The sequence below is a fragment of the Molothrus ater genome, chromosome 10 (genome assembly GCF_012460135.2).
Source record: "Molothrus ater isolate BHLD 08-10-18 breed brown headed cowbird chromosome 10, BPBGC_Mater_1.1, whole genome shotgun sequence".
Taxonomy (NCBI): Eukaryota; Metazoa; Chordata; class Aves; order Passeriformes; family Icteridae; genus Molothrus; species Molothrus ater.
The window spans coordinates 25,434,550-25,448,722 of record NC_050487.2 but is presented as its reverse complement, the minus strand read 5'-3'; the positions used below and the strand labels follow the sequence as shown (position 1 = coordinate 25,448,722).

At 50.9% G+C, this 14,173-nt stretch overlaps 1 protein-coding gene across 1 annotated transcript; it reads right to left on the bottom strand.

Annotated features, from left to right (window-relative positions):
- Positions 1–9,084: 9,084 nt before the first annotated feature.
- Positions 9,085–10,952, bottom strand: LOC118690307 (G-protein coupled receptor 87). Its single transcript, XM_036389127.2, has 2 exons — positions 10,919–10,952; positions 9,085–10,106 (listed from the first exon to the last, which is right to left on the bottom strand). Exons 1-2 carry the CDS (start codon positions 10,950–10,952, stop codon positions 9,085–9,087), a joined length of 1,056 nt encoding a protein of 351 aa, XP_036245020.2.
- Positions 10,953–14,173: the final 3,221 nt, after the last annotated feature.

Below are 14,173 nucleotides of genomic sequence, written 5' to 3'. Positions count from 1 at the left end.
CTTCTTCCTGTCCAGCAGTCTCTGTGCTCTTTGGTATCTGAAATTCAACAGCTTTGTCTTCCTCATCAGCTAAATTTTTCATTCTCTTTTTATTTCTGATTTTTAGACAAGAGTATGCATTATTCTGAGCACGCTTTTAACCTTAAAAGATTTTAGACTGTGATGTATTTGTGCAAACCCTGATACTTGGAAACTTGGGCAATGCTTTGAGCTCTTCACGCACAGCATAATTTTCAGGTCTAATTCAAATACTCAGTTTTTTAAATTAAGTCTCAAAATTCCTCCACTGAGATCCTTCCTATCTCACATCAATTATCATACTGGAATTAGGGAGTGGTGGATGAGAGGAAATGTTAGGTCAGGTAAGAGTAGCTTAAAAAGTTAACAATAATAACAATAATAATTACAATAGATTGTAATGAAGGAAAATAACAAGGAGAGAGATAAACCCCAAGAAAAACAAGTGGGTCAGCTTTCCTGGCATGCCCTCCTGCACTGGCAGGGCATGAGAAGCTGCACCTGACTTGGTGCAAGCCCTGCTCATCAACAGCTAAACCATCAGGGTTCATCAGAGAACCATCGCTCTCATCCCAAACCCAAACACATTTCTGTACCAGCTACTGGGAGAAAATTAACTCTATCCCAGCTAAAACCAGAGCCCTGGGTCAGTAAAACATTTAATGATTATTAGTTGCATTGTCCTAAAACTGGGTTTTTTAAAGTAGTAAAATGTGGCTCAGAAAGTTTTCCCCTTTAATATTACATTTTAATGGTAGTATTTGTCATTCAAATATTTTATTTTAAATTCTATTTTCTGATGATTTAAGCTATGTTTTTCATATAGTTATATGTTCTCAGTCATAAATTAAAACAAAACTAGTTGCTTAAGAAAAATATCTTTTTAAGGCAGACAAGAAGAATCCTTGCCTGCAGGTTCTCTGTCTGCTGGCACAGCTGGAGTCTGCTCCATAGCTGAAACAGTCGTTTCTGTAGTTAGTTAGTTAGTTAAAGCTGCTCGTTTGTGTTATTAGTTGTTAGTGGTTTGCAGAACGCGCGGATGCTCGCCTTATTTGCCAATTTAAAAAGTAAAATTGCGGTGGCAGTTACTTAAAAATACCCGAGGGTGCTGGAGAGCGTTTGCAGGGGACGGGAGCGGGTGATGGAGGCAGCGACTCACCTGGGCAGCAGCGCGGGATGGCTGCGCGGTCCCTGCGGCGCTGCGCCGCTCCGACAGCCGGGGCGCGGGGCTGGGCGGGATCGCTCCGGGAGCCGCTCCGGGGACGGATCGGTCCGGGAGCCGCTGCGGGGATGGATCGGTCCGGGAGCCGCTCCGGGGGTGGATCGGTCCGGGGATGGATCGGTCCGGAGCCGCTCCGGGGGTGGATCGGTCCGGGAGCCGCTCCGGCTGTGGATCGGTCCGGGAGCCGCTGCCGGGGATGGATCGGTCCGGGAGCCACTGCGGGGATGGATCGGTCCGGGAGCCGCTGCGGGGATGGATCGGTCCGGGAGCCGCTGCCGGGGATGGATCGATCCGGGAGCCGCTCCGGGGTGGATCGGTCCGGGAGCCGCTGCCGGGGATGGATCGATCCGGGAGCCGCTGCCGGGGATGGATCGGTCCGGGAGCCGCTGCCGGGGATGGATCGATCCGGGAGCCGCTGCGGGGATGGATCGGCCCGGGAGCCGCTGCCGGGACGGATCGGTCCGGGGACGGATCGGTCCGGGAGCCGCTCCGGGAGCCGGTCCCGGTCCTGCCGCGCGGAGCCGCTCCCGGGCAGCCGCAGCCGCTCCTGCCCGCCCGCCGTGCCCGCGCCCCGCCGCTGCCCCCAGCGCAGCCCTGCGAGGATTCCGGAGCAAAAGGGGAAGGGCTGGCGAGCCGGGCCGTGCCCCTGCCCCTGGGCCGTGCCCCTCTCTGGCCGTGGCCCGGCTCCCAGCCCGCAGCTGTCCCGGCTGCAGAGCAGCGCCCGGCGGCTTTCGGGACAGACGCAAGTGCAGCTGGCACAGCTGCCAGAGGGCTGGACTGCCGGGCTGGAGTTTGCTTTTCCTAAGCTGTTCCCAGGGCTGGCTGCGACCTTTGCTGTGACGCATCCTGCCCCGAGAGCCGCGGCTCTGTGCTTGGGAGGTTTGAACCGGAGCCATGGGCTGGGAGATGGACTCTGGGGATACGTGATGGATCTTTGGTGTTTGGCTGTTTCCTTTCTCTTCTTTTTTGTACTATTCTTTTCTTTTAAGCTTAAACACCTACTGGGCTTCCTCCCTTCCTGTTCCTCCCAAAAATTTTCTGTGAGGCTTTGAAATCAAGCACAGAATTAGTGGAAATGTATGGTAATAGAAGAGCTAATATCTTCTCTGTGGAAGTAGGAAAGGAGTATATTCTGAGAGAGAGCTGAGGTTCGGGGAGATAGATAAATCGAGGTTTAAATGTTTGTTTAAACACTGTGAAATATGTACATTGTGTACCTTAGAACAAGTAAACATTTAGTGCAGGACTTGAGCTCTGCTTGACAGTGTGTCACCTAAACCCTAGAGAAAATACCCAATTCCTCATGGACTTTGCTTCGCCTTTTCTTCTGAGGTTTATCTGTGTAGAAGGAGGGCCCAAAGGCACAGGGAAACACATGTACCTTCTCCCTGAGTGTTGCTGCCATATCCACATCCTTTACATGGGGCCACTGTGAGCTACCCTGAACCTCCAGTCCCTTCCTTCCCCAGATTTCACTGAACATCTCTCAGTGCAATAAGGGGGTATCTTGAGAGGCAGAATTGTCTGCACATTCTTGCCAGTACTCTTGTTCCTCTCTCCATCCTGAGAGTCACAGCCCAAAGCTGTAGAGGTCAATCCATGGCTTTGGGCTTGGGTTTGGGTGTTGGTTTCAGTGACAATTTTGTACTTTCCCCATGGATCGGGCAGAACAAATGGGGCACGAGGCTTCTCAGGGCTCCCCAGAAGACACCAGGCAGCCAAGCTTTTCTCTCTTTCCATGCACCCTGTGGTCATTTCTTGAAGCAGGGATGGGAGGAGTGAATCAGATAAGGCTTTGGTTTAAAAGCCATGGGCTCTCTAAGATAGAGGGGAGCATGGGAAGCCCCAAAAGAGAGGAGGTACAGTGTAAGATGCCAGTCTGTGATGGATTAGATGTTGCAGCACAGATAATTTTTTGCAGTGAGAAGTAAGCAGTTGTCCAGGGCAGAGGATTAAGGGCTTAAGGAGAGGGTGGGTGCCTGAGCTCTGTGTACAGCTTCACCCCATTGGAATGGCTCTGGGCAGCAGGGCAAACCCAGGGATTGCTCTGTTGTACAAACATGGGGATTTTTCCAACATGCCAGCCAAACCCAATGTTTAAGGATCTCAAGATGTGGCTGCTGTTTCTCAAGGGTTAGAAAGTAGGCAGTGAGCGTGGTCACTAGAAAGCCCTGTACTTTGCCATGCACTTTAGGTGGCTGAAGAACAAACTGATAATGTATTTTACCTTTAGCCATACAAGTCTGCTTCTTCCCCCAAAATCCAAAATTCCCAGCTGCTGTTTGTGTTATTGAGAGAAGCTGTTAACACTTTGCCTGAGCTGAGGGCCTGAGAAGGGAGTCCTTTTGCGGGATCCTGGTGATGGGTTTGTGTCCCAGAGAGGGGAGAGCACTGCTGGCGTGTCCCAGCAGGACTGGGGCTGGTTTGGTTCCTCTCCTGGCTGCTGCAGCAGTGCAGGGAGGGTGGCAGCTCTGCAGGCCTTGCTGGCAGGATGGGGCTGATGGGTCCTGCCTCAAGGTCTAAATGCAGGATCTTAGAGCACCAAGCCTTTGCCATGGGGAGGGGGTGTCTGTGACCAGGGTCTCACCTGTGCCCTCCCCAGCCCTGCAGACAGAGCTGCCAGTGCTTCCAGCCCTGCTGAGCACGGAATCATGCGCATCCTGGCGAATCAGTGGCCAGCTCTGGGAATTGCTAAAAGCAGGATGAACAAAACAAAGGTTTTTAGGATAATCCCCCCAGAAGCCAGCTAATTACAAAAGTATTGCAGGACTTCTAGCTGTGTTTTTGCCCGTTAAATCTGCCAGCAAATGTTTTCTGCTCAGTTTTGTTTGGGTGATGGGTGGGTGCCTTCTGAGCCCTTACAAGGATTTGTCTGGAGCTCCCTCATCCCTCCCTGAGCCTGTGCCCACATTCAGGTGGCACCACTGCTGCTCCCAGGCTGATGTTTGGCCTTAGGGGGTGGCAGGAGAGGGGTGCTGAGGGAGGGGACTGTGCTGGACTGAACTAGAAAATGCTTCATGCGGGATTTGATCAAGTAATTTTCCTTACTTAGTCAAAGCAGGCTTTCCTGCAGATGGTTCTCCTGTCCTTCAGCCACAGCCAGCAGTTTTTCTAGTTGCACACTTGCACTTCAAAGACCATTGACATAATTTTTGTAATTTCTCCTGTGTCTCTTTCTCAAAGGACAATTGTGTTTAAAGTACCTCATTTTCTGACTTCAGAATCATGCATTCTACATCTGTAGCCTTTCCAGGAAATGGGGATATTTTGATTTCCTTTAGTGTGAAAGATAAACTCTCCTCAAAAACTGCACAAATAACTCCTTTATCTTTTCCACATTTTTCTTTCCCTTTTTTTTTAACCTTCTACTGCCTTTTTCTCATCCTTCCACCATTTCTGGTCACAAGGTTAATATCTGGTCACAAGTGTCTTGATCACAAGCCTAATATCTGGGTCAGCACTGGGCATAGATGAGGACAGAAATCTCATCAAATGGTGTCTCTTCTGGGCAGGTGAGGAGGACAAACCCATCCGTCTGTCCCTGCAGTGTTGTGCTGGATTCTCATGCCCCAGTTGGATGTAAAATTGGGGTACCTTTAATGCCTCAGTAACCCCTGATGTGTGAGGTTCTGTGGGTGGGACTGCAGTCAAACCTTCCGGTGTCTGTGGGTGCCTTTGGCAGGACATCTGTGTAGGTAGGGGTGGGTTGGGTTTACAGAGCATTTCTGGTTAGCACAGACCACAGGACCTCCATCCGGCCCGGTGCCTGCACCACGGGCTCCGTGGCGTGTGGAGTTTTGCATTTTCTTCACTGCTTTATCCTTCCAACCCTGGCCTCCATGGCGTGTTGAGTTTTGCATTTTCTTCACTGCTTTATCCTTCCAACCCTGGCCTCCGTGGCATGTTGAGTTTTGCATTTTCTTCACCGTTTTTTGCCTCCAGCCCTGACCAAGCTGGGTGAACCTGTCATGGTCACTCTGCTTGTCAGTGCTTTCCCACTGCTTCATCCACCTCGACAGTGGTGGGTGCCAATGCAAGGACAGATTTTTAGAAATTTGGGTGGGTTTAATTTCCTTTTTTAGGATTCCTGTGAAGCTGCACTGGTGGAAAGTCACAGGAAAGGTCATTAGTAGAAAAAGCACAGAAGCAGAGTGCAAAATAAATGTGATGACAAAAGTCCTGCAGCAGTAGTGATCTGGAGCTGGCTCTGAGTACAGGCTCAAATCTCATTTCTGCCACAATAATGCCCTGGCATGGAGACCTCTGCCTTGGCTATTCAATCAGAATATGAAAGATATAATTGCATTTGAGTTACAAACACTGTAATGCAAATCTTCCTGAATGTAAAAAATCCCAAATGTTAATGAATTGTTCAGGAATTGCTCCTTGCATTCTTGGGTCAGATCTGCTGTTGTAGTTCCACCAGAAAACTGTGTTTCCTCTTAAAAATGGGACTCTGGGACTGCAGAGCCACAGTTTATATCCATGTCTGCCCTGATGTGGCTCTCTGAAAGGGCTGTCACAGGTCAGAGACTTTCCACACAACTTCCTTGTGGCTTTTTCTTTCAAGATGAACTCTTAGAGACCAAAATTCCATGTCAAATCTGGATAAATTAAATATAGTTATCTGGTATTTGGAATTGGGATGTTGTTGTACAATTCATATTTAGCCCTGGGAAAATACTTCACAAAGAGCATCTTCAAAGAGCTGTCATGCACGTGAGTGTGCACAAGGCAGTGACCAGATTATCACAGATACACCCTGGCAGGCAGAGCAGCCTGCTCTGGGGTGGTTCTGCAGTGCTGTCTGCATGCGGGGCTCAGGCTGCATGCGGGGCTCAGGCTGCATGCGGGGCTCAGGCTGCAGAGCTGCCTGCATGCGGGCTCAGGCTGCAATCAGGGCTCAGGCTGCATGTGGCCTCAGGCTGCATGTGGGCCTCAGGCTGCAGTGCTGCCTGCAATCAGGGCTCAGGCTGCAATCAGGGCTCAGGCTGCAGAGCTGGCTGCAATCAGGACTCAGGCTGCAGTGCTGTCTGCATGTGGGGCTCAGGCTGCAATCAGGACTCAGGCTGCAGTGCTGCCTGCAATCAGGGCTCAGGCTGCAATCAGGGCTCAGGCTGCAATCAGGGCTCAGGCTGCATGCAGGGCTCAGGCTGCATGCGGGGCTCAGGCTGCAGAGCTGCCTGCAATCAGGGCTCAGGCTGCAATCAGGCTCAGGCTGCAGTGCTGTCTGCATGTGGGGCTCAGGCTGCAATCAGGACTCAGGCTGCAGTGCTGCCTGCATGCAGGCTCAGGCTGCAGAGCTGCCTGCAATCAGGCTCAGGCTGCAATCAGGACTCAGGCTGCAGTGCTGCCTGCAATCAGGGCTCAGGCTGCAATCAGGGCTCAGGCTGCATGCAGGCTCAGGCTGCAGAGCTGGCTGCAATCAGGGCTCAGGCTGCAATCAGGGCTCAGGCTGCATGCGGGGCTCAGGCTGCAGAGCTGCCTGCATGTGGGCTCAGGCTGCAATCGGGGCTCAGGCTGCATGCGGGGCTCAGGCTGCAATCAGGGCCCAGGCTGCATGCGGGGCTCAGGCTGCAGAGCTGCCTGCATGCGGGGCTCAGGCTGCAATCAGGCTCAGGCTGCAGAGCTGCCTGCATGCGGGGCTCAGGCTGCAATCAGGGCTCAGGCTGCATGCGGGGCTCAGGCTGCAGAGCTGCCTGCATGCGGGCTCAGGCTGCAATCAGGGCTCAGGCTGCAGAGCTGCCTGCATGCGGGGCTCAGGCTGCAGAGCTGCCTGCATGTGGGCCTCAGGCTGCATGCAGGGGCTGCTCCTGCCTGGCCTGTGTGCTGGGGCTGCATGGCTGTGCCTTCCCTTCCCACATTTCACGTGGATTTCACTTCTGGGACCCTTCCCAGAAACTGCTGATTGCTTCATGCCTGTGGTCCCTGCATAGGGGGCATCTTCAGGCTGAGCTTTGGAGGGCACCATCCCATCACCTGAGTGTGGCTGCTTTGGGCAACAGATTTTTTTAGTGGAAAGCTCTTATGAGGGATCAGCAGTGGTGTCTCTCTAGGAGGAAACACCATGAAAATCTGTCCTTCAGTTAAAAATTCGTGGGTAATGAGAAAGGTGGTGTGTGTGCATCCTGTCGAGAGGGCACACAGCACACTGGGGGATGCAGGCTCCCCTCTGGCTGTGTTTGCAGCCATCCCTGCGCTGCACCAGCAGCTCCACCCTGTGCCAGGGCCGACCCCAGCCCTGGTCTGCCTCCTCAGCTGCCTTCAGTTCCTCTGGCTGGGGACCGACAGGGACAGTGCCCCTCAAGTGGCTCTTTGGGCTTTGCTGGGCTTGTGTGGGAAATCCACCATCACCTGGGAAAAGGTCATTGTGGATTTAACGGAGCAATCATCAGGCACAATTTAACAAGCCATAAACCCTCGGCAATTTACACTTGTGAAAAGGAGACCAGAAGCACTCAGCCTTGATTTGCTTCAACCATATAAGACCTGAGAGGACAGTCTTTGGTTAGGAACGTCAGTTCTGTGTGCCGATCTTCCAGTCCTAAATACTATCACTCAATTTCATCTGGTGCTTGTCAGAATTTAAGCTATGCAACCCAGTCCCCAGACTGGCTCTCTTAATATGGTTTTGTATGTGCATGGACTGCTTAGGGTGCAAGATGGCAGATTTGGTCCCAGAACTTGTCTCCCGTGTGTGAACAGTTTTCTACGAAGCTGATTGGGAAACAGGGTTAATCTGTGGTATTTTAGCTATTTTAAGTATTTTTATTTAAAGTAGGATAAGTAGCCAAAGTATTCTGACTTCCTTTCCAGAAATGTTCTCTCCTGATCATGTAAGTGGTTTCATAATACTTGCATTAATCCAAATATTATCATACTTACATTTAAACTTCTTAATTATTCATAAACCAAAATCTAAACCTAAACCAATAGTGTTAAAAAAAAATAGAAGAAAGAAACTGCTCTTTCAGTGGAAAGTTTTATGAAAGATGTTCTCATGCAGAACTTAATCTTGAGTGGTGCATTTTGGGGATTTTCTTGTCAAGGATTTTCTTGATTTTTTTTTTTTTTTGGTGTATTAGAAGGGAAGTGGTTCTGAGTGTCAGCGCTGGCCGATGGACTGTTGCCATCTCCTGCCGGTGCAGCTGCACTGCAGCCGGGGCTGGCTGCAAGCACCGGCTGCTCAGGGCTCTGCACGCTCCTGCTGCTCCAGCCTGCCTTTGCCAGCTCGGTCGGTTTTTGTCCCAGCAGTTTTTGCTCTAAACAAACCTGCTTTAATCCCCAGTGAGTCCAGGACAGACAGACTGACCCACGTGGACATCGCAGGGTGCAGAGGGCTCAGTGCGGGCACTGGGTGAGGGACACGGAGCCCTGGGGCTGGTGGCACAGAGCTGGGTGGCACCAGAGCCCTGCCCTGCCCTGGGTACACCGAGGATCCCACGGGGCCCGTGCCACCTCCTGCCCTCCCTTCCCCTGCGGCCTTCTGCCAGACCCGAGGAAGCTGATTCCTCCCAGTGGGTCTGCTCAAGGCCAGAGGGTCCATCCCGGCTGCAGCCTCCTGGCCCAGGGCTGCTTTCTGAGCCGAGACAGCCTCCTGATGGCCCCCAAACCAGCCAACCCCAACCAGCCAAGCTGCCCACCCACCAAAACACCCCCAGCCCCACGGAGTGAGCCTGATCCCTGCAGGGATGGAATTTGAGGTGGATGGTGGTGAGCTGGCACAGAAAAGCTGAACGTGTCTGCACATCCCTTAATGAGCTTCTGTGGTCAGACACTTAGAGACATTTTATTTACATGATATACAAGCACCCTCGCAGGTCAGCACAGTCTCTGGGGTGCCTTCAGACGTCGGTGTACTCGTGGTAGATGCGCACCTCTGACCTCCTGACGCTCTGCAGGGACCTGATGCTCTCACTCCTGGTTCTCATGTTGGATTTCCTGAACAGCCTTCGAGAGAATGATCGACACATGAAAAAATAAATGATGGGATCCAGACAGACGTTGCATGCGGACAGGAACAGGGTCATTTCCTTACAATAATACAAGATTCTATGTGCAGAGTCATCTAAAATTTTGTCCAGATGACTAAAAGTGAAGGGTATTCGGCACAAATGGTAGGGCAAAAAGCAGGTGAAAAACACAGCCACGACAACCCTTATACTCTGGTTGTGCTTCCTCTTCCGGCTGGAGGAGCTGATGAACTGTTTGCTGGATTTGTAGATGTACCTGGAGATGGCAATGTAGCAGCCTATCAGCACTATCAGCACCACCACGAACATGCAGGTGTTGATGTAGATGACGGCCGAGTGCCACTTGACTCCCAGGGGAGACTTCAGCTTCAGGCAGTCGTCCACGTTCCGCCTGGTGGGGTAGCCGTTGGTGAGGATCAGGTTTGGCAGCGCCAGGAACGCCATCACCACCCAGACGCAGGCTGACAGCACCTTGGTGAAGGTGATGCTGTACATCCTGGAGTCCCCAAAGGGCTTCACCACCTTCAGGTAGCGGTCGATGCTGATGAGGCCCAGGAAGACGATGGTGGTGTACATGTTGGCGTAGAACAGCACGGTGCTGTAGCGGCACAGGAAGGAGTTGAAGTGCCACGGCCCCAGCCGCGAGTCCTGGATGATCTTGAACGGGAACGTCAGCGTCATGAGCAGGTCTGCCACCACAATGTTCTTGAGATAAAAGATGAAGCTGGTCTTGTTCCTGATGTGGAAGAAGATCCAGACGGCCAGGCCGTTGAGCAGGAGGCTGGCCAGGAAGATGAGGAGGTAGAGCACGGGCAGCACGATGGTGGTGAACTCGTCCCGCGCTGCCGAGCTGCCGTTGGGCCAGCTGCTGTTCTCGGGGCTGGGGCGGCTGTCTGCGGGAGAGGGAGACCGTGGTAAGGCTTCACGGTGCTTTACAGGTGGGGCCAGGTGAGGGGAACAACGGCAAAGCTTCACGGTGCTTTAGAGGTGGGACCAGGCAAGGGAGACAATGGTAAAGCTTCATGGTGCTTTACAGGTGGGGCCAAGTGAGGGAAACAATAGTAAAGCTTCATGGTGCTTTATGAGTGGGGCCAGGTGAGGGGAACAACAGGTAAGCTTCATGGTGCTTTATGAGTGGGGCCAGGCAAGGGAAACAACAGGTAAAGCTTCATGGTGCTTTATGGGTGGGCCAGGTGAGGGAAACAACAGGTAAAGCTTCATGGTGCTTTACAGACTTGGGCACTTTGGAACTGCCCTCTCTGGCAGTCTGAGGCTGCTGGGTGAACCATAAATCAGAGCTGCAAGTAGTCAGCTCTTGGCTTTCTTGACAGAGTGTGACTTGTGAGCTGAGATGTTTGTCATGGGACAGGGCTCTGGAGAGACTCTGCAGGCCTATCAAAACGTGAATTTAAACTTGGTTTACTTAAATGTACTTAAAAGTCACAGTCTTTGGGGATTTTAAGATTTCATATGTAAATGTTTGTGAAAAACTTATAAACTGTGCCATAAATGTCAGTATGTTTTGTTTCATGTTGTTTATGCTCTGGCCTTGTCTGGTGAGGCAAAGCAGGCTGGCTGTGGGGCAGGCTGGGCAGTGCTCACACAGCCCGTGCTGGCAATGACCGATTTCTTTCAAATGTTGGTAGGAACTGACAGTAATAAAATAAACACTTATCAATCTCTTGTATTTCCAGTGTTATTTTACCTGGCAGTTTTCCATAGGACAAATTGTACCCCATCCTTTGCACTGCTGTAGGTTTCCAGCTGAAATGCTCCTCAGGAGTCCCACTGACAGCCGTGGATCCCGGATGCAGCAGGGCCTGTGCCAGGATGATGTTCTGGGGAAAAAAATCCAAATTAAAACCAAAGGAAGATAGAAGAGCCCAACTTCTTCTCCCTGCATGGAGGGGAGCCCTGTGAAAGGAGCTGCCTCTGGAGTTCCCAGTGAGGGGCTGGCTGAGGTTCTGGTGTCAGGGCTTCATTGCCCTCTTCTTGCTCATTTCAGTGACAGGTGACCGTGAGTAGATATTGGTTTTCTTAAATCATCACTCACTTCTTGAAGTGAAAAAGTTTTATCAGTAATGATGAGATACATGTGTATAACTTAATGGTGTATTCCCCAAATTGGGGTGGAAATGAAAAGTTCCTGTTCCTTTTTCATAGAAACTGGCACACAAGGAACACCGAAACCTGCAGAAACTCAGTAATGCCATATGGCATCACAATGTTTGATACTGTTAAAAGGGATTTTGCCAATACCAGTTTGCAATGCTGTGCTCCAAATTGCTCTTTCCTCAATCAGTATGCAAATGCAGTAACTTTTCTGGGATTTGTTTTTTGCTTACAAGTTTTGATAGGAAAACTGGCAAAATGGTTAAAATCTCACCAATTTCACAAGACCTGACTGCTCTCATGGGAATGAAGAGAGGATGGGATTCCTGCAGCCCTTTTGCAGATCAAAACCTGTTTTAGGTGCCATTCCCATGTAGGAACTGTATTGTGTGGCACTAGATGGCACCAAAGCAAGTAATGGTGGGTGAAAGCATCAGTAAAAAACTTTAATTTTTGGGTATTTCAACCTTTTTATCAGTCTGGCTTCTTGGCTGGCACTGTTTGCTCTGACAGTGACAAGACTGTCAAAGGTGTTGCAGGAATTTTGTTTTCTGTGTCTGAGCAGCAGCAATCCATCATTGCTGTAGTTGTAGTAGTGCATCCATTGCTGTTGTTGAGGATTTGCAGCTCTCTTTTCTGCCCAGGAGGCAGAGATCAAAAGAGTATGTGATTTTATGAAAAGATGCATATCTAACTCCTCATGTAAATAAGGTGCTTATTTCCCTGCTTTTCTGAGTTTCTTTTAAGTCTGCATAATTCCTGGCCCCTGGAAAACTCCCTGTTCTCAGGCTCTTCAGGCAGGTGCTCCATGAAACCCTCAGTGCAGAGAAGTCAGGGAGGTGCTGGGTGTGGTGCCTGGGATTGGAGCGGAGCAGGCGGGGCTGCTGTGTGCCCTGCTGCACCCCTGGGACTGCTGCAGCATGGCTGGGGCTGGGGCTGGCGCTGTGTGCCCTGGGCTGCACGCAGCCGCTGTTGATGGCCCCATTCCTGTCGTGGCCCTGCTGAGCCCTGCCCAGGGAAGGTGTGACCGGCCTCGGATTGCCCAGGGACATCCAGGCCTCTGGAACCCATCCTGGGAGCTGTGTGCTGGTGTGCAGACCAAGCCTCTCTGTGTCTTCTTCTTCCTGATGGTTTTGACATTAAAATGTGTTCCAAAATTATCTCAACAAAGGGTGGTTGGAAAAAGAAAGCAGCAAATTCTTCCCCAGTGTAATCTGTGCCAGCTGAGCTCTGGGCCCTGTGCCCTGCCAGCACACCTGAGCTCAGCATTGCTCTGGTGGCTGCAGGGTGGAGCAGAGAGGCTGCACCTGTGACTGCCTGCCCTCCTCACACACCAAAGGCTCTCCTGCAGCTCAGAGCTTTACAGGCTTCACCAAACAGGGCTGGGCAGAGCTGTGGAGCAGGGCTGGTGGGATGGTTCTGCAGCACGGAGCTGGCTGTGTGATGGAAGGTGGGATGCACAGCCATGGTCCTGCTCAGACTCAGCAGTCCAAAGGTGTTCCTACCAAAGTCTGTCAGGCTGAGGGGTGCTGTGGTGGGCAGAGTGCTGAGAGCAGTGTGGCTTCATTATTTACATACTGGAGTAGGTGATCAAGTGTAGAGCTGGGGTATCTGTACTCTGTAGCTTCATTCTTTCCAACAAAGCCTGCTATATCGCAGATGCCAGGAGCAGGATCACATTTATAAAATATGGAGAATTCACTCTTTTTCATGTGTTTTATTACAACAGGAGATGAAGATTGTGTTCTCTTTGAAGAGTATTTTAGGGTATTTTGTAGATGCTTGCTGACTGCGTACTCTAGTTGTGGATTTTTTACTTGTCTGAATCCAGTATTTTCATGCTCAGCAAGGCTGCCTTTCCTCTCCTTGTCCAGTTTTCTGGACACTTTCCTCACCAATTTTATCCTAAGGAGCTGTCTCAGTCTGCTATACAAATATTTTCTGCTTGGAAGGCTTTGAAGATGCACTAGAAGCTGCTGCTTTATCCGGGCAGCTTTGTAAAGCAGAATACATTTTACTTCTTGTAGCTCCTGTACTTTGTCTGTGGTTGATGAGATAATCTCTTGCTGCTGATGTGGACAGACTGGTTTATGTGCATGACTGATGTAACCTCAGAGAAGAAATGAAATAATAGGCTGCGTGGCAGCCTTCAGTGTCAGGTGGATTGGGAATGACTGCAGAGTTTTTCTAGTGACTAAGGCTTTAGGTTACCTTCCTGTTTAAAGAAATTGTACATTCTCAAATCTAATATGTTTTCATCTTATTTAAAACTTTTTATAGTTAGAAAACTCTCTTTGTGACCTACACCAGCTGTTCTAGGTCATGGGCCTGCAGAGTCTTAAGCAATGTTTTTTATTGGAGCCCATAACTTGTGGATGTCTGCCTCCTTGCCTTCTGCTGCACTCATCACCAAAAGGGTGGGTAAATGGCAGGGTTGATGCAGCAATAGACATGTGAGGCAGGTATTAAACCTGCTCTAGGCTGACTGCAATGATCTTATTTCCTTTGCCCATCAGAACCAAATCACAGAGTTGTTTGTAAAGATGCAGGGGGAAAGCACTGGTCAGGGTAAGAGCAAGTGTGCATGAAGCTGCTGCAGGCAGGCCTGAGCCTGTGCCACTGCTCTCTGTGTACCCTCAGCTGTCCCATGTCCCCCGAGCCTGCTCCTGCCATGCTCCCTGAGCAAGCCTCCATGCTCTGGGTTGCCCTGCCTGCATCTCTTTCTTTGTCTGAGTGTTGTCTCCTGCTCCCTGCAAGCCCAGTCCCAGTAGCCATGGCACTGCCACCTTTCCCTTCCTTGGAGGCTTCTCTCAGAAATGGTCCAGCTCCCTTTTGTTGGAGGAAGATG

Excerpts from the sequence above, each read along its gene's own strand:
- LOC118690307 (XM_036389127.2), bottom strand. The coding sequence starts at position 10,952 with ATGGGGTACAATTTGTCCTATGGAAAACTGCCAG. Across the intron at positions 10,107-10,918 it reads GTCCTATGGAAAACTGCCAG|ACAGCCGCCCCAGCCCCGAG; the intron begins GTAAAATAACAC and ends CCTCTCCCGCAG.